This window comes from Haemorhous mexicanus, chromosome 8 (genome assembly GCF_027477595.1).
Source record: "Haemorhous mexicanus isolate bHaeMex1 chromosome 8, bHaeMex1.pri, whole genome shotgun sequence".
Taxonomy (NCBI): domain Eukaryota; kingdom Metazoa; phylum Chordata; class Aves; order Passeriformes; family Fringillidae; genus Haemorhous; species Haemorhous mexicanus.
In genome coordinates this window covers 18,061,372-18,086,373 of record NC_082348.1, presented here as the reverse complement: position 1 = coordinate 18,086,373, position 25,002 = coordinate 18,061,372, and the positions used below count along the sequence as shown (strand labels likewise).

At 36.2% G+C, this 25,002-nt stretch overlaps 1 protein-coding gene across 1 annotated transcript; it reads left to right on the top strand.

Annotated features, from left to right (window-relative positions):
- The first annotated feature begins 4,642 nt into the window (after nt 1-4,642).
- SLC38A11 (solute carrier family 38 member 11) lies at nt 4,643-24,668 on the top strand. The gene is made up of 11 exons (XM_059852969.1): nt 4,643-4,778; nt 5,192-5,266; nt 5,866-6,000; nt 7,666-7,731; nt 9,339-9,445; nt 9,607-9,686; nt 17,593-17,663; nt 18,479-18,640; nt 20,332-20,444; nt 21,118-21,249; nt 23,204-24,668. The coding sequence occupies exons 2-11, from the start codon at nt 5,206-5,208 to the stop codon at nt 23,447-23,449; spliced, it is 1,173 nt and encodes a 390-aa protein (XP_059708952.1). The 5' UTR covers nt 4,643-4,778; nt 5,192-5,205; the 3' UTR covers nt 23,450-24,668.
- Nucleotides 24,669-25,002: the final 334 nt, after the last annotated feature.

Sequence of the window (25,002 nt, the reverse complement as noted above, 5' to 3'; positions counted from 1 at the left end):
TCTAACTAATTTTGGCCTCCTTAGTATGTTTCCGCATTTCACAAAAATTTATGGTTCTTTCTGTTTCCTTTTTTAGGCACAAATTCCTTTGTGCCTATCTTTTTTGAATGTGCCATCAGTTTGTTTTGCCTTTTTTATAATTGTCTCCTGTGGTTTAATTGTGTTGGCATCCTTCAGAGCTTGATCCTGCCCCAAAACCAGAGGGTAAACAATGGTACAAACTGTCCTACAGCAAACTCCCAAAGAACTTAGTGCAAACAGTGGATTATGGACTTGCAGTGCACCCTGGAATTTTATTCTCAATGTACTGCAAGTCTTAAGGCTAAGACTAAAACCAGTATTAAGCATTCTAGACAATAACCACATTCCAAAGCACAAGAAGCACAGAGCAATCCAAGAAATCAAAAACTACTCCCACAATATAGGAAAAGCATCTCTGCACAATCTTTTGGGAACGGTCTATTTCTTCCCCTAATTCACTGTTACTATACTGAATTAAAACTATAGGTTTATAAACACTACTTGGAATCATGCCAGTGTGACCAACAGAAGTAAAATTTTAAATAAGTGGATGCCACATTCAGGCACCAGCCCCCTTATGTACTAAGAGCAGCATAGTGAGAGCTTGACTTAATTTGTCAAAAAAAGCCTGAAGGGTATGTCTGATTAATTATAAGGTTATACAGGAGAAAGTATTTGCACAAAACAGAAATTATTTTCTAAGGTAACTAATACATACTCCAAACAAGAATTAAAACAAAATCACATTATTCAGGGCACTATTGTAGAGCATGTGGGTGTTAGATACAGAGGCCTTGTGAGGAAATTGCTGCAGTACTAAACATAGAGAGTCTGTTAGAAGACTATCTTGAAAACCTGCTATATGGTTTATTACACTCTGCTTTAAAACAGCTTAATTCTCCAGTTTCACACAGAATCCTTTGTACAGTCCAAGAAAGAAAATAACATTGCTAAAAATCACAGGAATTGCATCTTAGGCCTCCCAAAGTTTCTTTGCTGAGTCATGTCATCTGACTGACTAGTCACACAAGAATACATGTCAGTTTGTAGCTTGTCATGGAGATGATTAGAGATTTTTTTGAAGGAGCTGAAGCTAATGTGCTTAAGCTATTGAACAAAAATGTCATATATGCTCTTTATGTGCACTTTGTTCTCCATATTAAATCATATGCATCATAGATCTTTAAGGACAAAATTACTGATGCACAGCACATGTGCTCCTTTAACCACCACAATTTACCCTAGCAAAGAATTATCAAATATAGGAGTTCCTAAGACTATAGAAAGGAAATTAGCATGCTCTATTTTCTCTGCTATTTAGTTGTCATGTCTCAGGCATTTCTTCCCCATCATGATTTAATCTTGTTGAAAATTTTGGGTCCACATCCTGATGATGCCCTCCAGTAATTGGAATAAGTTCCTAAAGTTAGGTAGATTTTTTACTCTTATAGGCCCTATATTTTTTGTTCGGCAATACTTCACAAAATTAATTACTGCCTCCAATTTTTTATCAATGTCTACTACTTCCTATGGGTTTTGGTTTAAGATGTATGTTTCTTTGTGTGGCTTGTTCCACATTTCCAAAGCGTATTTCTGCTGGATGCTGCTTGGTTTCAGCTCGATATCTAGCAACTAAACTTTCAGCACTGTCATTCTGCATCTTTTCATTAGTTGGGCCTCTTCCCCTACTTTGACTAGAACCTCAGTATGTTCTTTATCGGATCACTCTTTACAGCAGATTACCCTCCCTGAGGAGAATAGCGAGGCCTCGCCAACAACACCGATATTGAAAAGCAACCACAAATTAGCAGCTGCAACATCGGACCTGGTTTTTGTTACATATCCCACCGAGAAAGCTTTATTGGCGCTCTTGGGGTAAACAAGGATTGAGTGAACTCGAAGTCTTGGAACTTGAAGGCAGAGAAACGCTTACTTTCTGGAATGTTTCCAGTGAAGGGGCCGCCCGGAGGAGGGGCCGCCGTCTCACAGCCCCCGCCCGCCCGAGCGAGCCCTCGGTGCTCCTCCCGCACCTGACCGCGGTCCAACAGGTCCCTGCAGCCGCGGATCAGGTCGGGCCGGGCGCGGCCGGACAGGCGCACGCCCGCCTTTCCCGCACGGCGGAGGCGCCGCGGGACCGCTCCGACCCGCCTGAGGGGAGCCGGTGCCGGGCGCGCGGGCCGGGCCGCACCGCCGCCCCCCAGCCCAGCGGCGCCGCGAGGGACGCGGCGCGCCCGCCCCGGGCCCGCCGGCCATGGAGCCGCCGCCGGCCGCCGCTCGCCAGGTACAGGGCGGACACTGGGGGCAGGCCAGGTGTGGGACTGTGCGCGGTTCAGCGAGCCCGCCGGCACCCGCCCGACTTCGCTCTGAGGTGGGGATGGGTGTGAGGGGCACCGCGGCCGGTTGTGGCGGCTCAGGACGACCGGCCGCTGGAACGTCCCCGCTCCGCGGTCGAGCGGGCGGCAGCGATGGCCTTTTCATCTCTGTTCAGTTGCCCCCGAATTCGTAGGAGGAAGAAAGAGCCCTAGGTACCACGCAGGGGGAGAAATGCGGTCTCGAGGACCTCACCTTGTGAGGCAGGGGAAGGGCGAATGCTCGGCACGGCTGAAATGCGGTGTCGCGTGAGCACCGAGCGTGAGCGCCCCATCATCTCCGGCCGTGCCCCATCATCTCCGGCCGTGCCCCATCATCTCCTGCCCTGCCCGCTGCTGTCGCTGCCGTAGCGGGTGGCCTTGGCTGGCTCGCAGGGGGCCCCAGGAGAGGACCCTGCAAGAGGCAGATGCCTCGCGTTCATGTCTCCCGCGTTGAACAGCTCTCTGGCCGGGCTCCCAGCTGGCATCCCTCCCTGTCAGCGGGCCAGGGACACTCTTGGGAGCTCTGCTCTTCGCACAGGAGCCGTTTCACCTGTGTCACAGCTTTTTGTTGCCTTTTCTTTTTGACAATTGAAAAATGTCCCTTCCAACTGGGAAAAGGGACCAGGGCTTAGCAGCGCACATTGTGTTAATTTCGTGTAACAACTGAAGAGAGGGAACTGGATTATTCTGTTCAGTGCAATTTCACCTGTACTGCACTGTTAGCAGAGAGCATTAGAATTTCAGGAGAGAATGACAGTGATGCTTCTGTTGCTGAAATCAGTATTGAAATAAAAATGTAGCACAAGTCTAGATAAGAAACAGCTGAGGGAGAATGTTACTTATGAATACATGTGATATGAAGAAGATAGGAAATAGTGGTTTGTTTCTCTGTGATGACACAAAAGACTTGGGGACACCCAAGTGAAAATACTGAATGGTAGGTTCAGAACAAATTAAATTACCTGTCTCTTTCTAGGATGCATAATTAAAACGTGGCATTCACTGACACATGATATTATAGATGCCAAAACTTATGCACAGTTTCTAAAAAGGGAAAAATCAAGCAGCTGTCCATTTAGAAGTGTGGTGCACCAAGAACACAACCATTTTGGGAAGTCCAAAATACACAAACTGAGGAAAGCTGGGAGAGGAAAGTTATTTGCTAACTAGCTATCTTCTATGGTCATGTGCTTTTCCCTAGGCACCTTTCACGGTCATCACTCAGAAATGGGATACCACACTCTACTGGGCTTTGATCTGGGACAGTATTATGTTAGTGCTGCTTAAGGATTAAAGGTTCCACTTAAATGTGTAGCCTTACTAGAGGCAGGCAGTCTTATGCTTGTCAGTTTATGTGTCTATCTACAGATGACTTAGATTTTTCTGTAATTTAATTTTTTTCCCAGGAATATTAGAGGCAAGCATTTGAGTTTGTACTACCTGCTATATATGTTAAACAGGCTGCTGCATCCATGAAATAGTGGTGTTACCTTCATACTTAGTACACAGAACACAGGCAAGCATTTTTTTAATTAAATGCTTGTTCCTCTCTTGAATTTCACAACTTCAGGTAAAATATGGTCTTTCTGATGAATAATTCTGAAATGTTCTCTGGCAGCATGGTGATGATCTAAGGAGAGGATTACTGCATGTTTATTAAAAAGTTCTTTTATGAAGATACAAACATTAATTTTTGAAGCTACTGGCTACATATTGTGCTCTGAGCTTTGGTTCTTTCCCACAGAACCTTTCTGGGACCAGCTGATTTTATAGTGTCATTAACTATTCATAATTAACTAAACCATTGAATGGCACAGAAATATTTAAAATGCTGGATAAAACCTTGGATTAGAGTATGTTAAGATGTTGGCATACTCTACTAGTAAGTCTTGAAATTAATTTAATTTCCCTGATTCAGGAACTTCTTTTACTGAACAATTGTATTAGCCAAAATATTTTCAAAAATAATTGATTCACATTTCTGCCTTTGAAACATGACTAAGAATGTCTTTGTTTAGCAGCCTACCTCTGAGTTTATATATATTTCTCTCCTTCCACTTACTGTTTTTCAGAGAATTACAGAAGATTATGGGTCAGACTTATACAGGAATTAGCTGCTTAATGCCCCTTTGATTTCTCACTGAAAAAAATGGGATTTATGTATCAAAATACCTCTGCAAATCTGACTCTCTGACAATTTCTAAAAAATCTTTAATAGACTATGTGAAAAATACTTGTTCTCACCTGTTTTTATCACATATAATGTTTTCCTTGTCTTCCTGAAATAGGTAGAAACAGATGACCAAATAGCCCTCCTTAGTAAGCCCAGGAATAAAGGAGGAAACAGTGATCTGGCATCAGCTGGGTTTAACATTATTAATTCAATCATAGGATCAGGCATTATAGGTAAATCTACTTTTCTTTACTGTCTTGTATTCAGCCTTGTTTATTCATGCATGACTATCCAGCTTGGACAATAACACTGATTCCTTACTTTCTGCTGCTGTTTTTAAAGATTTTTCTCTGTATTTATTTACTTTGCAAAAATGTTGAGGTGTCAGTTGAGCCCACACCTTAGCGATAAATACCCCTGAGTTTCTTGGCCATAATGGTCAGACAGGTTGGGCAGGTGCTGACAGGACTTCATACTTAAGCAACACTTTGTCCACTGAAAATTATGTTTTGGAGGTTATTAAGCATGCTGGTCCAATTTGGGAGATTACTAGCATTTTTTAAAATCTGAGTTTTTCTTTATTTTGATTCTCACAAATAAATATTTGGAAAGAGTCTTATAGAATCTCTCCTTTTCTGCTTTGCAGGATTGCCATATTCGATGAAGGAAGCTGGTTTCCCTCTAGGAATACTGCTTTTGTTTGTGGTTGCCTTAATCACAGGTACTCTAAAGGCAGTTTCTGTTGTAAAGATAAAATTAGCCATGCAATATTTTAGCTTATCTTGAGCTTAATGATACCTTAAACAAGTATATCTATGACAATAAAAATGATTAATTTTTTCCTTACCTCACTAATCTCTTCAGCAGATTAGTAAAAGTAGAGAATTACACTGTATGGCATATGAAGCTGCTTTTTGACTCCATTTATTTTCATGAAGCCTTAGTTTCCTAATCAAGGTTACATTTGAAAGAATGTTCTTATTTGTGCCCTCATAATCACCTGGTGGAGTCCACTGTTAAGACTGGACTAATTACGAGACTGAATCCTGAGAGGGTTGTATATGACTTTTAAAAATAGATCACAAAATGAAAACCTTTGATTGTACTATGATTTTAAGTATTTTTCTTCTGATGTGAGCCTATAGCTCCTGGGTTTAGTGGATTGAGAGATTTTGTGAGATTTCTCATCCCTGCTCTTCCTAGTGCCACTGCTTTTCTTCTTACAGCCTTTTTTTTGGTTAGAGAAGTGAAAGAAGGTGAAAAGTAATCAACCACAAGTTGGATCATGTTGTCTTTAACAGTAATTTTATGTTTTAACAGATTATTCCATTATATTACTGATCAAAGGAGGAAATCTGTCCCGTACCAAAACCTATCAAGAGCTGGTCAAAAAAACGTATGGTCTTGTAGGTTATCTAATCCTTTCAATTCTCCAGTTTTTATATCCATTTATTGGTAAGATCACATAAAATATAAATGTTTAAGTTTTTTAAGTAACAAGCTTTATTACATTATTTCATTGTTTCACTGATTGAATATTATTACCTATATAAAGAATGTACTGTATATGCTTCTTTGCTATTCAAAAAAAATTAAATTCATTTTGTGGGTTCTGAAGAATGACTGAGGAGTAATTCAATGAATTAAAGATCAGAATAATAGAAATGAACTGAAATGTTTTAGAGAAATTTATGATCACATGAATGAAAGTTAATGACAAAAGTAGCTGGAAAATAGCAAAGGAGATTCTGTTCTAGACCGAGTTGCAGAGCACAAAGTTGATGTATCTGAAAGAAAAGGAAAATACAAGTTTAGGAGTATACTGAATTAGTATATTTTCAGAGATGCAGTGTTACTGTAATTGGAAAAGCTGCTGTTTAGGTCTTGCTAGGATATTATGTGCTGTCATTGCTCTTCAAAAACATTAGTTCAGCCTCATACCTAACGAAGTACTAGGAAATTAGGCAGTGGAAGAAGAAATAGTAAATTAACCAAAAGGTATAATCTTGGCAGGAATTCATTAGACCAGAAGTTTGAAATAAAGTTCTGTTCTGAATCTGTCTCCTGCTGTAGCAACATAATTAAATCAAATCTTAAATAGTCTTGATATTTTCACATGTGGGGCTGCAAGATATGATGACTTGAGATATCAAGAGTCTGGACTTGGTGACCACAGAGTCCCAGATCAAAATTCCTATTTGGGTCTGGCTACAGATACCTGAGAATTTTAAGGGTGGCAAGTTGCTGTTAGTGCAAGCAAGTGTTACACATTTAATTATACTGCTTTGTAAATCAAGTACTCCCTTGATAATACAGAAAAAGAACTGTAAAGGTCTTACCACAGAGCAATGGTTATGCTCTTGTATGTGTTTGCATTAATGTACATAAGTAGAGTTTATGACTTAAAATTTCACAGCACTGAATATTTATGTATAGTTAAGGTCAATACCTAAATATGTGCTGTCTAAATGCTGAAGACCATGAGAGTGTATAATTGTATTTTGTGTATGTATATATATATATATATGTGTGCACAAATTTACGTGCTCTTGGTGTAGAGTTAGATAGGAATGAAATAGGAGTGTTAGGCCACAGCACTTACTAATGCGAGGGAGGAATCAAAGTCCATATCCAATATCTTAATCTATTTTCTCCTTTTTTCTGGTTTAAAGAGTTTGCTAGCTTCTTGCATGAGCTAGAAAGTTCTTTGCATTTAATTGCAGAACTGATTGTTAGACTAACACAGGAAAGATACTAAATAGAAACAAGCATTTGAAAGTAAACTGACAAAGAATTGCTATTTGAAACAAACAGTTTTAGAGAGCCTTTTTTATCCTCTTCTGAAGGAAGTTTATATGGCCACTCAGCACAATGGTCTTGCTTATCAGGCTTCATTAATGCTTAGGTTGTACCTGTTAAAAAAAAAAAAAAAAAAACAGAAAAGGAAGTGTTAAAAAATTATTTTTTTAAACCTGAAATTTTCAACTTGTTGCTGCTAGCAAGAATTCATATTAGAGGGCTAGTGGCATGTAATCCTGAAGTCTGCAAAATGTGTGTATTCAGTGTTAATCAAATATTTTGGATATGACTTGTACTAACAAAAAACTTATTTTCTTTAAGCTATGATCAGTTACAACATAATAACAGGAGACACTTTAACTAAAGTTTTTCAGAGAATTCCTGGAGGTAAGATGCATTTAAAAATTTTATAATTAGGGGATTATGGATTGGATAGAAGAGTAGCATAAGTATTTTGCAATTACCTGTAATATAGCTTCTAAATTACTCTTAAGCTTAGTTCAAATTAAGAACTTGAACCATATGTCTATGAGTGGGGATTTTTGAGTTTGTTTTTTTTTCTTTAATAAGCCTTTCCCAAATAAAAACTATGAATCCTAGTCCTTGGCTATCAGTGGACTCAGTGTCAGTGAAGAGACCAGATGCTTCAGTGAAATACTAAGCAAATAGAAGTGAGTCTTCCGCAGTTGGGTATTTAGAAGATTATTGGGTTTTGTACTTTTTATTTGGACACATATAATAATAATAATTTAAATAGTGAAACTGTACTTCATCTAGTGAAAAATTCTGGATAAGTTGCAAATAATATAATGAATATAATTTTTTTAAGTCATGGCCCCTTGTTTCCCTTCATGTGCTCTAAGTTTTCACAGCAGCATCAGTGGAGCAATTTATGTACGTGTTTGATATTTACTTTAGCACAAAAGCAGTTAAGTTAAAACATTCTTCACTGGGAGATTAAACTGAAAGAAAACATGTCTGTAATAAAGTGGAAATGTGAATTTGTATGAACTGTTTCATTTCCACAGGAGAGCTGTAATTTTCAGCGTGTGAAACCTGAAAGGTGTGGATGTAGTTTTAACTGTCACACTGTGTTGTTCTGTGAATACCTGATCAAATTGATAGTGACAGTGAATATCTAATACTTTATATATAATATGGCTTCTGAAACGGGGGGAATCCCCAGCATGGCAAATCTTAACTGTCCGGTAGAATACCTTCCTGGAAAGAGGTGGGAAAGCTTCATAATCTCCCAAAGAAAAGAGAGAACAGAACACTGAATTTTCCATGTCATTTGCCAGTCACTTACCAGCCATAATTTCTCATCAAGTCTTCATTCAAGCCAGTGATTTATGGTGGCCTCACTGAAGCTTGGAGATGTTTTATTTTAAGTTGTCATTGGCTTGAAAAAACCCACCAGTTATGCAAACAAGTCCCTCTCATTGCATGGAATATTATGACAGCATTGTTGCCTTCACAAGGTAATCTACTTTTCAAGTGGAAGCCAGCTAATGGCAGGAAAGGAGGTGCCCAAAAGAAACCTCAAAATTAACTTATTTTAGGCCATTCCTTAGAGAACAATGCTATCCTAAACAGCACAGTAATTGATGTCAACCCAGAGTATCAAAAAATTCTCAGGACTAAATGGCAGAAAGAAGTGGTAGAATTTTTTCTTGCAGTCTCCCAGCATTGACCCAGACATAAAGACGTTAATACCAATCTATATGTAGGAATCCAGACTTTGCAATTTTGATTTAATATATCCCATATGTTATGCGTTTGGTTTGAATTTGCTGAATTCTTGTGTTTATGCCCATGCTGTGCATGGCTTTCTCAGTATTAGTTAATGCCTAGTTTTCAATATTACTTAGCCTGAGTAAAGGGAATAAAAGCTTGATCACCAACAGTTTGTTACTTCTAACCTTTCAAATGTAGCTAATCTTTTCCTCAAGTTAGTCTCTTAAAGAAATAAATTATTTTCTTTTTTGCTTTAGTTGGGGTGGATAACATGCTTACCGACCGTCACTTCATAATTCTTCTTACCACCGTCATCTTTACCTTACCTATATCTTTATATCGAGACATAGCAAAATTGGGAAAGGTAAATCATAACAGCAGTTGATTTTTGGTTTATTGTTCTGTATGCCATTGAAAATAAGTGCCAGTCATAACTTTGTGTAAATAATTAACAACTGCATTATGCTGCTCAAAAGACCACCTTTCAGCAGCTTACTGACTGAAGTCTTTTTTTTACCTTTACAGGTATCTCTTCTTTCTCTGATTCTAACCATTGTCATCATGGTTGTTGTGATGGTGAGAACAGTAACCTTCAGTCCACAAGTGTGAGTATTCTTACACTTGCCACAAAGTGAACTTCCGCTCATATATAATCTGTTTTTTCCTTGTTGCATTTACCTGCGTAGCTGTGGAACATACCTGCTTTTGAAAAATCTCTATCAACAGCAGTACAATGAACAGCTAAATATACTTTATTCTTTTTAATCTTTTCTTCTATTGGGTATAAGCAAATTTAAAGAAAGTCTCAAACCCCCTAGAGATAAATGAGGAATTATGGATGAGCAGGTGGGTCCTGAATTGGCATGTGAGATTGTCAGTCATTTGGGTTTTTTTTATTTTTTTCATTATTGTCAGACTGCCTATATTTACAATCATTAAAATAGCTAATATCTTAGGAATATTTCTGATAAGATAAATATAATAATTATAATAATTTAATAATAAAAATAAAATACAAATAGTAGGAATTATTAAAAAAACCACATAATAAAATCTTTATTTTGTCATTTGAGAAGACTATATAATGTGAAAAACTCTTATGCATACTCTGAAAGTAGTATTTAACATCGGACATTGGAGTGTTCTAGACAATTTAGTGCACATAAGTATGTGTTGTAACAATATTTTTATAATTATATTGTAAGAAAGTGCTATGAATCTGTTATTTTTCCTTAAAGGCTTAGAAGGGCTGTCTTTTTTCTCATCCTTTAAATATATAGATATATTAATAAAGATGACAAATTCAATTCCTGAATGTGCCTTTTTATTTATTGGAACAGGTTTATGTGCTACTTCTTATGTTTCCCTAAGCAGACTCTTCCACCAGGCTTGTTTCATCAGTGTTAGGCACAATTGTTCAGTTGTATTACTGCTGTGATACATGGGTTAATTGCAGGCTATTCAGCTTTAATGGTAGGAAGATGCCTAGAATAGCACTTTCTTAAGTTGTACCACATGATGTTGTCTATCATCCACAAAATCTCTCTCTCAGGACAGTGTGGAACTTCCCTCCTCACCATATTTCTGGAGCAGCATGTTTTTCACACTGTGTGTCAAAGGGGTTTTTAAAAGGTTAATCTCAAAACTCCCTGTTAAAAAAGGAAGAAGCTATATATAATACTTACTGATAACCCTGTTACTATGGTAACATTTCTTCTCCACAGTTGTGATGCACTGAAAAATATGGAATGCATGGTTTAATTTTTTCTTACAATACATGCTGTTTGATTTTGAGTGATTCTTGAAGTTTTACTTCTTAATTCTTTAGAGACTTCCATTTCTGCCCTTATAGTTGTTTTCAAAAATGCATCTAGCAAGTTGATAAACAGTTGGTAATTTTTTTTTCCTCACCAACATTCTGTTAATGTCTGTTTTTACTGTCTTTGCTATTTTTATTTTACAGTTAGACATAGACATATACTTTAATTATTAAAGCTGTCTTCTATTTTGTTGGATAATGGTATGACTTTTTTTTTTTGCAATGAAAATAAAGAATAATGCTATATATTAATATGGGTCTCATCATATTACAAGTGAAGAAATTGAATGAACACATTTACTTTGAATGCTTATTAAAATACAATAGAAGTCAGAGCTCCCAAAGAAATTTTTAAAAATCTTTACTATGAAAGCACAGTCCTTGTATTCGTCATACAGGAAAAGAATTTGTACAGTCCTGGATAAAGGCTCAATGGGGACAAGAATATTTAATCCCTACTACTGTTATATGGCAGAACTGATTATGTGCCTGCCATTTATGACAGGTGATTGCCAAGAACAAACTAGACAATTCCATGGTTCCCCATCCTTAGCTAGCCTTTTCTTGCAAATTTTTCCTGTGTATGACTCCATTTCATATTGGTTGCTTCTTGGCCTAACCACAGTGGATATAGACAGCAAACTATTTATGCTTTTTCAAGTGCTTGAAAAACACCTCTAAAAAAGCTGTAATTTGACCCCCTTTGGGGATCCTTTCTATAGACTAAATAGGCACAGTTCCTTTAGGGTTTCTCTCTTTGTCATTTCCTGTGCTTCTAATCATGCTCAATGGCTGCCTTAAATCTTCTGCAAATTAAAGTGGAATTGTGGTGCCCCACCTGCCTGGGATATTCCCTCCGAGGAGCAGAGTGTTATAAGATCTCTTTCAACTGTATCCCTTGGGGATTGCCATGCCTCTGTTTATATAACCTAGTTTGATGTTAGCCTCTTTGGAAAATAGCATGATATCATGAATGTGCCTTGAGTTTGCAGTCTAGTGGAACTACCAAGCACGAGATACTCTGCAGAACTGTTTTCCAGTGATTTTTCCTTTTTTTGATACTCTTCTCATGAAGTTTGGGATTTTTTTGTTTGTTTGTTCTCTCTGCCTTGTTCTTGTGAAGCTTTTTTTATCCCCTGCATAACTGTAGAATTTTTCATTACAGAATTGAATGCTGTTTTATCAGAAGATTTCTCCATTTACTAACATATTTATGATTTTCTTTTTTCATCCCATTCTCCAGCATGATTGTGTTAATTGCACATTTCATGCCTTCTGTCAAAGACACTTTTTGCTTTTTGTTCCATATTCAGCTCATTGCTGAATACATTCTAAAGTACTGGACTCAGGTCAGGTTCCACTGGAATCCCATTTGGGTATCTTCCTGCTTTGATAATTACTTTCTGAGCAGTAATCAGTTTTCATTTACCTTTAGATTTTTCAAGGTGAATACTTCTTCCCTTTGAAAGGTTCAGGATCATTATGTGGAAATGATAAAACATTTTTTGCTTAACTGCAATCCATGCTCTAGTTGAAAATTAAATTTTACTTGGACAAAAAAAGCAATAAAGGATATCTTCTGCAATAATCTGAAACTTTCTGCAATGTTTTAGACCATCAAAGAAACAACAAGATTATTACTATTTTAAATAGGAATTAAAAGGTTTTGAATGTTGCTTCTTTTTTTTTTGTTTGTTTTCCTCTTTATTTCTTTGGGTGTGGGGCTGATTGTCCAAGGACATTTTAAGAATGTTACTGTCACATTCTGATGAGAGAAACAAAATGTATTTAAGATGCAGGATTACTTGTTTTAATTTATTTCCACTTATGACAAATATAAAACTGAGGTACTTCTTTTTTTTGGGCTTGATAACTACCATCCATTTGATTATTGTTAACTGAATGACACAATAAACCTGCAGATAGAATAAAGTGTTCTGGATTATTGAGAGTTCGTTCTCAGTATTTTAAAATGTTGGATAAAAATACATTTTGACCTGATCTCTATGGCTATCTGCTTATGGCTGGGTATTCATGTACTGTGATCAGAAAAAATAGGTAAGAGTTAACTCGAACTGTAACGTGAAGCATGTTAATACTGCATGAAGTAACTTCATGCTTCCAGCCTGAAAGTAACATTCCTTGCTGTAAAAAGAAATATTTTATTTAGCTTATAAAGAGGGATCATTTCAATTTAATTTGGTGTTCTTTAGCAAGAATGTTATGATGTCAGTGTCTCCATAATACATAAATGTCTATGAAAAACTTCAAGAGCATCTGCTACACATAAAGAGGATGTGAGAATTACTCAACTGGCAGCTGATTCCAGGAGTAAAACACCAAGGGCTCAGGAAAAAAAACTTGAAAGTAAAAAGCTGATTCCTTCCTTTATATTAAAAAATCCAGTAGTAAGCAAAGGTAAACTTAAATGTGTGATGAAATGTAAAAAAAAACAACTAAGCTACTTTATATTTACAGAACTGTTAAGTAATTCATTAAGGAAGAAAGAAGAGTAGACATAGCTGTATCTAAGTTGGGCTGACATAATAGCTTTGCCTTGTCTGTGTTCTTTCACAAGGTGACTTTGATTAATATGAAATCCAAGGCTAATGTGAGCTGTACTAATTTTCTTTCCATTATATTGATTAAAGTTATATTCAGCATGTATGAACTTTTCAGTATCTTTAAACTTCTAAAGTTCAAAAATACCTAGAAAGGTATTTTACTTTAGAATAGAATTAAATTTAAATGTTACAGGTAATTTCCTAAATGTTTAAATCATTGAATTCAACCTGAATGAATCTATGAGATGATTCTGGATTATATTGTCAACCACTTGTTTGCACCTAAACTTGGCAGTTTGACACTGATCTTCAATCCAAAACAATGGAAGTCTCTTGCTCATTCCAACATGTAGCACCTCTGTCAAAAATACGACTGTTCCTATCTAGAAATCACCTTTCTTTTTTCAAGTCAGTGTTGCATAGCCACAAGCTGGTTGAAATCAGGGATATTTCTTTCTCTTGCCTTCATTAAAGATGTTTTGCTTCTCATGCACTCTTCTACTGCCACATTTCTATATAAGTGACAGAAAAGATTTTTGTATAGCATCACTCTTAAAATGGGGACAATTATGCTGCAAGTGTTTTGCAAGTAAAAGAGAGGCCATCTTAGACTGCCAAACAGATTTGCTCAACTCTTACTCATGATCTGGATGCTTACCCTGTTAGGATGTCTTATCCTTTGCCTGGTTCATTTTTTCTTCTCAATTTCCCTGTTCTTATGTAGATAAACGTGAATATTTTCAAACCTTTTTAGGACTCATTAATATGTTTACTATGGTATATTTTCACTTACATATATTGAAAACTCAGTTCAGTCTTATTTTCTTACCTTCTAGGTCTTCTTCATTGCTAGGCCTCACTACCTTCAGTCTGTCTTGCTTTTGTCTTATTTTCAGCTAAGACTTTTTCCCTGCATGGGAACTCTCTTTGACTGTCTTTTTACTCAATCTTTTACTATTTTTGTTCCAAAACTACATGTAAATTACATCTCAGGTTTTGCTTTGGGTTTCAGCTTCTACTATATATGATAGACAGTACAGCTGTCAGCAAGTGCATTTTTCAAAATTGTATTTCCTCTCTTACCTTTCATTGTTTCATCTAACTAGTAGTTCTTCAGTGTGAAAAAACCTTCCCGTTCATGCAGGCATAGCCTATGCTTTTATACACTGAGTGAGAAGCAGAGCTAGCTGATTTTTTCATTCACGGATTTTCACAGCTAATACTATTCTTGTATAAGCAGCAGTTAAAATCTCCCCCTAGTAACTCCTAACAAGAATGTAGGTCAGAATAAAAGTCCCCTCAAAAAAAAAAAAAAAATCTTGAACAGTAGCAGCAGGATTGAGAAACCACAAGTTATCCTGTATTCTTGTGATATTCTTTCAATGTGTGCATGCATCTGCCTACAGAGATGCATATACTAAATCAATTTGTGTATGTTTACTTTGACAGATGATGTTTCCATTAGCTGCCCTTTGCCTTGTGAATGATTTTCTGTGGTTGTTCATTATATGACTCTTCTTCAACTAACACCTACTGTTTTCTGGCACAGTTTTCTCTTTCTGAGAAGTCTTTCTATGAAGTCTTATTATATGTAGACACTTTCAAGTCACCTGTACCCTTTCCCAGGAGCTTTTCATATGTCTGTTTGTTCTGCAGACTGAACTTGGGAGTAATTTCTTACTGATGTGATCACAGTTCTAGAACTGTTGACTCTCAGTTCCAAACACTCAGAAATGAAATTTCTGGCTGTGTGCTTTCACTGCATGAGGTCCCCATTTTCATATTCCCACAATATGAAAAAGTTTTTCAAAGCACATGCAGCAGTATACTAGTTACTGAAGAAAACAGCACATCTGTACCAGAATACATTGTAGGACATTACAAGCTGCTGGTAGTGTTCAAATCCGGGATCTGAAATTCTTCCTCTATTCTGCTACTAGAGTGGAAGGAATTTGTCTTATTAGGCTCTTAAATAAGCAGGATTTTGTTCTTTTGGGTTTTCCCCCCTAATAATACTCCTAATCTGATTTGTTTTTCATAGGTAAAGCAAAACAATATCTTGGTCTTTTGCATATTTCTAGTGCATGAGCTAACACTGTGCAAGGGAAAAACCAGCTCCTGTGATTTTTTAAAAACTAATTGGCCACTTTATTAAAAGTGTTTCAAGTGAAATTCATATGCTTTCTGAACTCCCTTTTTAAATCTGTATTTGTAGGACCTCATAATATAGATATAACATTGCACAGGATGTACTGTTTTTACAGAAATTAAATGTGTTTCAGGCAAAAGCATTCTTTATTTCTTTGCATTTGAAACTATTTTTGTTTATAAGGTATTAGATAATCTAACTTTATTATTAATAAGAAAGAGCCAAAGAAAACTTCTGCTGTCAAAGGAAAATAAAAACCACATTTTCATTTTGTATGTTTAGTATCAAAGCTGACCTCTAGTGGTTACAGAGTGGAGCAGATGGAGTGTTAGCTTCCTTTATACTCTTTTTATTTTGAAATATTATTGCAATTTTTCCAATCAGATGTGAATGTTTTCCTTAAAAACATTACATTCAAAAGTATTAATATTATTTTCAGACACATCTCTAAGTGTAGTGATTTGAAATCAGTGGCACTGTAATACTAAGGGAGTTATATAAGGATCAACAGCAGCTATAAAGAGTCAGAACTCCTATTTCTCAAGACAAATACCAGATAGCTCTGTTTCATCCATAGTACTTTTCATCTACTTCCTGAATCTGAGAATATTTTAGGAGGGCCATATTCAGCTGCAGTATGTTACAGCAGTTCAAGACAATATACTGTACCTGAGGACAAATAAAGGGAACTTGGTTTTATGTTCAGTCTCTATTAATTTCAAAGTTAAGCTTTGCAACCACAGCTTGAGAGCTGAAAAGCTGCTCTAAGTCTGAACTGAATGTGCATTAGTTACTTTAAATCTGGGTTTTATTAATATGAACAAGGAAGGATTGACTATTTGAACTCAAGAAACAGTAAGATAGGAGTTCTGAAAGAGGAAACTGCAACATTTTTTTACCTTTTTTTTTTTTTACTATTATTTTAATCTGTTTATTTTTAGGGGCTGGAGGTGTAATTTAAACATTTGAAAGCAATGAAACCTGGCATAGCATATGCCACTGCAGCTGTCAAAACCAGCAAGAGGGAGAGATCACCAAAGAGAGGGAGAGATAAAGCTGCCATTGTTACCTTCACAGAACTGGCCTGAGTGCCATACTGCTTCCTAGGGCAGTAGGAAAAGAGCATCTTAAGGCCTCAGGTGGCAGCAGCTTTCCCTCTAAATAAAAAGAGAGCAATCAAGGTTAGCAGTAGCCAACTTTTTAAGAGCAAGCTTGATTGTTTTTCATTGTCTGTGCTTTAATATTATAAATTCAATATTTAACTAGCTTGTGAATTTCATTTGATCTTTTTAGCAAATTGTATTTCCGGGAAAGATGTTTTGTGTCCTTCCCTGTTTTTTCATTTTGGCTCTTTATTCCGAGATGAAGTTTGTGCAGTAAATAGTTTTTAACAAAGTTTGCTGATGGTCCTCCTCCAAGCATTGCAATTACCACAGGTCCAAATCTGTGAGCATATCTGGGGAGGAGGTGTGGGGAGTATTACATTTTTGCCTGACTGTAAAAGTCTTAGTGTATTCTCTTAGAATTTCTTTTATGTTTTGGGAAGTAGCATAATTTCTTTACTTTGAGGAACAGTTGGAAGAGGTGTAAAGAAAGGCAAACTACCTCACTTGATTTGTAGCCTAGTAAAATGGTATCTCTAGACTGCATCAATTGCATGTTAAAATTCAAAGGTAGAAATTGCCTCTAAATAGTCAGAGGACATTTTCAGTTGAGATAACCTTAGTCAGAATCAGTAACAGCTTTTACCTTCCATCTTGCTGTTTCTTGGTATATGCTGACTTGAAGAGTTTAGTTAGAAAACTGAAACAGGCTGACATTTCTGGCTGTAAACACTCATTACAGAAATACTTGAATCAAAACAAGGGAGATGAGAAAGGTATCTCCCTGGTTTTAGCTCGTTGATAAACACTGGGGCTATGTCAGAGAGCAATAACTGATATTTGAAAAGAGGTAACCAATTTAAATGTCTGTTTTAGACCCAAATCAGAAAACGCATGGATATTTGCAAAACCAAATGCAGTACAAGCCATTGGGGTGATGTCATTTGGTAAGTGTTTTTTGCTGTTTGAGGTTTTTTTTCAATAATCAATTGTAGGAAACTATTTAATATTTTGAAATTAGATTTTTTTTTTTAGATTCATGTTAAACTGGTGTTGAAAAAAAAGAAATTGTGTCAATGATCCATATGAATATCATTATTATTTTGTAAGACATTAACCTCATCCATTGTCCATTTGGCCCTGGAGGCTTGCCACCATAGCAGAGACTGTGAGTGTGAGTGCAGCTCACCTGTGCAGGTCATCCTAAAGCCCCTGCATCAGTGTGTTTGTCTGACTGATAAACTCAGGGGGCTGGGATCATTGTGCATTCCCTTGGGTAACCTCTTACAGGAAAGTCCTCATTCTGAAATCTGTTCCTGCCTGCAGGATCTGCTATATTATTTCTTGTTAGCATTGTGATAATCTGAGGCCTTCCAATGATTGCTGCTGCCTAAAGTGGATGCAATATGAAGTCTGAAGGTAGCAAATGGCTCTGTAGATTTAAAAAAAAAAAAAAACCGACTTCTCAAATCTGCTGCTGGGTTCTTAAAAGAAGAGCAGGAGGAGGAAATAGCTGTGGAATGGAGATGTGGAGGGTGGGAAATGGCATAGCATTTAAGTATAATGTAATCAGAATCATCTCAGGATGAATATAAACCTTCCTCAAATCAACTAAGCAAGCAAAGGTTCAAGCCATTTATCTTTGCCACTCATTGCAAGATTAATGTTTGTATTTAATAATGAGTGAATTCAAACTGTGCTGTGTCTCTATGCATTTATGCATGAATTCATACATTTGCTTTAACTGTCACGTGTGTTTCAGCATTCATCTGCCATCATAACAGCTTTTTAATATATGGGTCTCTAGAAGAACCCACATTAAAGAATTGGTCTCAAGTCACACATATGTCCGTGGCCCTTGCTCTTATCATCAGTGTAGTGTTTGCTGCCTGTGGATATATGACTTTTACAGGATACACAGAAGGTAAACTGCTTGATCCCTCAATTTTTGGTGCTTGCTATAATCCTATGTGTCTGCCTTCCTGTCTGATGTTTTCTGCAAACATCTTGGTGACTGTAAAAATGCAAAAATCATAGTATATTTGGGCAGAAATAGGACATTCCTCATAGTTACCCAACAACCAAAACGTCAGCTACATGCTGATAGCTGTCAGATTCTTAAGCATATGCCTCACCAGTGGAAGTCCCATTTGAATACTTCCATCATTAAAACACTTTGAGGACTACACAGCTATGATTTACCCACATGATCTAGCAGCAGAGAGCAGTAAGAACAAAAATTTCCTACAGGGTATCTGGAATATATCTGTGTATATTTTCTTACATTTTTTCTTGTCTCTACTAATACAGCATCTTAGAGTTAGAGATATTTCCTATCTTTGCAACAGCTGTTCTGGTGTTACTAATCCTATTGTCCCCTCTGTGGGTATATGAATACACATAAATATATAACCAATGTTGCATCATGCTATTTAACATAATTTTGTTGAAGTGAAAAAGGCATATTAGAACAAGTTATTAATTGGTTTCGGTGCATTACTTTCTTCAGGGAAAATACACATTTCACAAGCAAGCATAATTTCTGTTACTTAATAGTGACATTCTGGATTGTAGGAGGAGGCTTCCAAACTTTTTCCTTTTCTGGTGAAAAACTGCATTTAGTTGAGAACAGAGAAATTGTAAGATGGGGACTCCTGGTTTATCTGTCCTTTTTTCCTGCCTCCAGTGCTTATTCCAGCAGAGTAAGTCACTGTCGTGGATGTACTGTAGGTAGACCAAATGCAGGCTGGCTGAGAACTTTCAGGTACAGAAAACTCAGCCTGCAGCTCCTCCTCAGTTTATGACTCATGTGTTAGCAGGTTCCATCTCACCTTCTGTCTCCCCTGCCAAAATCTTTGGGCTGTTTAAAGTACACTTTATTGCTTCTTCAGTGCCATTGTGATTCCTAAAGTAGTAAATCATGAGACACTGTCGTAACCACATAAAAGAGAACTGATAGGTCATCTGGTCACTGTCTTGCACTGTCTCTTTGTGCTTCAGAGATCATTGTTACAGATTTGTTGTGGTAAAAACCAAGCAAGATGATTTGGATTTTATAGTGATGCTTTTTTTTTCAGATACAAGATTATTTTCTAGGTAATAATCCATATGTTTATAATGGGCCTTTGAGGTCAGAATATTTAAAATTCTTTCCTACAGCTTGTTAGCTGTGATTAGATACTGTCAGGGAAATGCAGTTATCCACAGGTAACTCTCACCTTTTTTTATGTAATTGTTGTTCTAGGAGTTTTCAATGAAAATTTTATCTTCTACACATAAGCTTTCTTTCTGAATCTGTCACATACTTAATCAAACACCAGCATCTCATACAAAATCTATGTAATGGGAAAGAGATGACAAAATCTGATATGTATATTTTAAAATATTTTTTGAAGATAAATGCTACTTGAGGTAAAAACACTTCTTAACCAGCAGGATAAGCTGAAAGTTGCTCCCGGACATAACTTGTGACTGCAACTAGTTTCTAGTTACATGTCAGAATAGGGGATCAGAAAATCTCAATAACTCCAGTAACTCCAGTAACCTGCACTTCAAGTTGCAAATACAGGTGAATGATGTGAGGTTCAAGCTAATTGGTGTTTTGCTATGCCCCAGGAGATATATTTGAAAACTACTGTAGAGATGACAACCTTGCTACATTTGGAAGGTTTTGTTATGGAGTCACTGTAATTCTGACCTTCCCCCTTGAATGTTTTGTGACCAGAGAGGTAAGAATTTATTACATTTTCCTTTTAACACTGTTGTTATATATTAATAATATTGTCACATTCTTAATACATATTGTAGCTGAAGTCTATGGTTGATCTGTGATAAATAGCAGCGTATTTTATCCTGCTATGTTCAGTGAGTACAGGGGACTAGTTTTACTGGTTAGATATTGGCCATATAATGTTGTTTTACATTTACTATAGTATTAGTCAACATTATATTAATAATTACTTAGTAATATCAGGACTGCTTAAAATTTCTATTTTGGCATAAATGACACTGTTGTAATTGTGTTGAGAATAGCCAAAAAAACATACTTTTCAATCTTAATAGTTTTTCTTTTTAGAAGTATCTCCATCTAGGAAATTCATCAATTTAATGAGTAATTGTAAGTGGATTTATTCTGTAATAGGCAAATGGGAAAAGAGTAAATTCTGAAATCCTACTGGTATAACTAAGTCAATTTGGGAAGTATTCTGCAATTTTAGTAATGATTATTTTGAGTAATTTTTGGAAGCAGATGAAGATGTTTTCTTGAAGCCAGGTAAGTAAAATTACTTTTACTCACATTCTCACCCATTCCTTTAGTTTCCTAAGGTTAGAAGGTTTGGAGTAAGTTGTTTGATAACACAGAGAGAAAAATCAAGGTTTAAAATTGTGATTCTGTTTCAGGTGATTGCCAATGTGTTTTTCCATGGGAACCTCTCAACAGTTTTCCATATTGTTGTGACAGTAGTTATCATTGCTGTGGCGACTGCTGTATCATTAGTGTATGATTGCCTTGGAATAGTTTTAGAGCTGAATGTAAGTGAACCTGTCTACTCTTTTATTTAATAAATCACTTATTAATAAATAAGAACTTTTTAAAATCCACAGCTCTACTGAAAAATCTTATGTAATTTGACATAGTCAGTAGTAGTGTTAGAAGAGGGAATTACTGCTTCAAAAACAGATAACTAAGGGTGAAAGGAAGTTCAAGAAGTAAAATTCATATGGTTGGGAGAGGGCTTTAGAACTGTTTTATAGATAAGGCAAGTGGCTATGACCTACAAAATGTGTTAAGCTGCAGCAGAAATCACTGAAATACTCATCCAAACTGTATAGTGGTACTGAATTTAGCATTTCTTTCTCTAAGTCCCTGCTTCTGATTAAGTTGGCAAATTACTTAGCACTGGGGCAGATTCTAGTGACTGCCTTGTGTCACAGGGGCAAAAAACAGAGGAAGGTAGAAAGAAAGAACCAGTAGTAGCTGGTTCCACAGCTACTGCAGTAGTGACAACAGAGATGGTCGGTAGAAGTATACAATCAAAAGCAAGCAAAAAAACCAAGCATTCCATCAATGCAGTGTTTGGTTTTTTTTTTTCCTAAACAGTAGTCAAGCTGATAGCTTTATTCAGTCACAAATAGAAGGTGATAGCCAGGCGTTTGCATGGGTAGCTACTGTCTTGTGGGTTTTTTTGCTTTTCCTTTTTAAGAGAGAATTTGACAATACAGCTGTAGGTATTAATTGGATGTAATAATTGTGCTCAGAAAGATTGTTCACTCTTGATATCTAGCAGCAGGGAAAACTGAATAGACAGAGTATTTACATGTGAAAGAAAGGTGATCTATCTTTTCAGCTGGCTTTCTGTCCAGCAGAAGAGCTGTCTTTTGGCTCTTCTCCACAGATGGCATTTGATACTATTTCTCTGACCCTGCTTACTCTTGCCCTGCTTTCTGGTTTTAGAACAAAACACAAGCTATTGTGTTTGCCTGGTGGTAATTCCCCAGGGAAACTATTGGATCATATGGGAGTTAAAAGGCCAAAGAATTTTCTTTTACTGGGATGCTGGTTTATGTTACTTCACAGACTTAAAGCTTAATTTTCATGGAGGAGGTAGTCTGTGCTTGTACCTATTTCTGATGTCTGTACTGATCACTGTTAACAGGTTCTACCATACAAATGTTGGAACTTTTGTACAAATGATGGTGTAAAGTTATTACTTAGGCTGGATTACTATCTGGCCATAATTAAATTGAAACAGTGTTTGTTAACTATGTAACTAAATAAACATTCAAAATTTCTACATAAAATTGCTCCCTTTTGGCATGTAACTCATATGCTAATATGCAATGGCTTTACTATAAATAAAAAGAATTTTTGAAAGTGCTTTTTGTTTGTTCCTTTCTAAGAGGGCATTTAAAGAGGAGCTGAATTTTTAGTGTGAGGAAAGGTTCTACTCTGTCAAAAGGAGCTTTGGTTTCATAAGGAAGTCAACCTAAAGCAGGTTATAAATGTCAAAACTGATCAGAATTCTTTGAACTGCTACATGATGCTTCCACTTTTCAAAAAATTTTATTCCTTTTAAAGGCAGTGTTATATCTAAACTCCTCCAGGGAATTATCTTAAATATTTTAATGAAATTCAAGTATTGTAGAACTATGTTTGGACTTTTACTCTATCTCTTAAGCTGAGAAACTTTTGGTAATAAGATTAAATGCTTCTTGCAATGTTAAAATCTTATTCTGTATCAGCAAAGCAAAAGTATTTAAATAAACCTTAATTATTAGAAATAGTTTAACAGATATTTTTGCATAATTTTGGGACCTTTGTTTTGGAAAAAAAAGGTGTTCCATATAGCAACACTGGAAAAGGCTTTTATCCTCTGTTTTTATTGTTGCATCAGTCACAGCTGTTAAAAAATTTAGGTTTTTGTTCTTTACATCAAAATATAAACATGCTTATGAGGTTTTTTCTGTTGCTCTTTCCCACACACAGGGAGTTTTGAGTGCTACCCCACTTGTTTTTATCATCCCATCAGCGTGTTATCTAAGGCTGTCCAAGGAGCGGTGGAACCATTCAGATAACCTCATATCCTGCCTGATTCTTGTTCTTGGTGTGCTAGTGATAGCAGTTGGGTTTGTCATGACTGTCTTGGATCCCCAGGAATGTAGCCATGGAAAAGAAATGTTCTACTGCTCCCCTAGTAATGCTTCTTTACACAACAGCACACTTCCACCGTAGGTACTTATTTACATACTTGATTTTATGCTGCCATCCTTTTTCAGGTGAGACTTCAGTTTTAACTGTCGAAACACAAAATCTCAGAGGTGCCTTTCAGTAGACATTACTTGAATAACTTGCAAGCCTACCAAAAAGATTGCATTTTTTAACCTTAGTCTACAATGCTGTTTAAAAGCTATAAATTAAATGTTTTGGAAAACCTTTCCCATGTTTCATTGATTTAACTTAGTTTTTATTAATTTTATAATTTTTCATGTGTATTTATTAGCACACTATGGTATGGGGGTTTTTCAAAGTCCTGAGAAAAAGTATTTCTGGATCTCTGTGTACTACAATTCTGCCATTAATTCTTATTAATTCTGTCTTTGATTTTGCAGTGACTGTCCTTTAGAGCTGAAAGCTTCCCTTTTACTGGATCTTGAGTCAAAGGAAATTTTGTATTCTGACTGAACTGTAACAGATACAATTTAATTGTAACTGTTACAATATATGGTCTTGCAATTGAAAGATATTGCACAAATAAATCCACAAGAGTGGATTTCAAAAGATTCAACTAGGCAGTCTTTGTAAAAATTTCAAGATTGTCGAAGAAGGAAACTACATTGCAGCTCAATTCTTACATTTATAACATTATTCATTATTTCTGAAACTGAATTTAAACTAACATTCTAAACTTGATTATCATTCTAGTCCTTTGTTTCTTTTCAGTATATGACTAATGATTTTGACATGGTTTGTCAAATTTTGGTGATTTGTTACATTTTCCAAAATTTGTCTAACATCAAGGATTTATGTATATATATATGTATGTGTATAAATATACATATATACATAAGTATAGATAAAAATAGACTCACATGCCTATAGAATAGGACTAATTTGAGGTTGAGTAATATGAGTATCCTCAGTCATATCAATGCTGTAATTTTGAAAATGTTTTGTTACCGAATCAAAATGTGTACTTGAGTTAATTTTTGCATTATTGTGATCCTTGTGGTTCTTCATGCCAGCTAGATGTGTAATGCTACTTCATTTTCATGGTGCTTAATGAGGATGGATTTTGTCTTCATCTTGCATGACAAAGCTATGTCATTCAAGACTTCCAGCTAAACAAATGTGTAAGCAATGGTCACTAAATGATGGTAAGACTTGTACCATCACTCGTAAGAATAACACACTTTTAAAAAGTAGTGCTTCCAAAATAAATACTTTAAATATACTGGGGTTTTTTGTTGTTTCTTCGGGATTTTTTTTTAAGTTTTAAAGCAATTAGAGAGAAGCATGAGTATTACTCTGCTTTCATTTCTCTACAAAGTGTCAACTTTGAGGGTGATAGTTTATTTGTTCTCCAGGTACCTGATACTGTTCACCAAGAATATTTCTCACCAGTTTAGATTCAGTAATAGCTGATTTTGTCTTAGCTGTGGGTAAATTGTTACTGAAGAGATTCACTTTCTTCTATGCCAAATGGAGTCAAACTCAAATAATATTTCTTTGTGATAGCTAAGGAGATCTTTTTTGATCAATCATAATTCTTTCATGAGCTTTGTTGT

Coding starts and splice junctions, on each gene's coding strand:
- SLC38A11 (XM_059852969.1), top strand. CDS start 5,206: ATGAAGGAAGCTGGTTTCCCTCTAGGAATACTGCTTTTGTTTGTGGTT. Junction 6,001..7,665: donor GTTTTTATATCCATTTATTG/GTAAGATCACAT, acceptor ATTTTCTTTAAG/CTATGATCAGTTACAACATA. Junction 17,664..18,478: donor CATTGGGGTGATGTCATTTG/GTAAGTGTTTTT, acceptor CGTGTGTTTCAG/CATTCATCTGCCATCATAAC.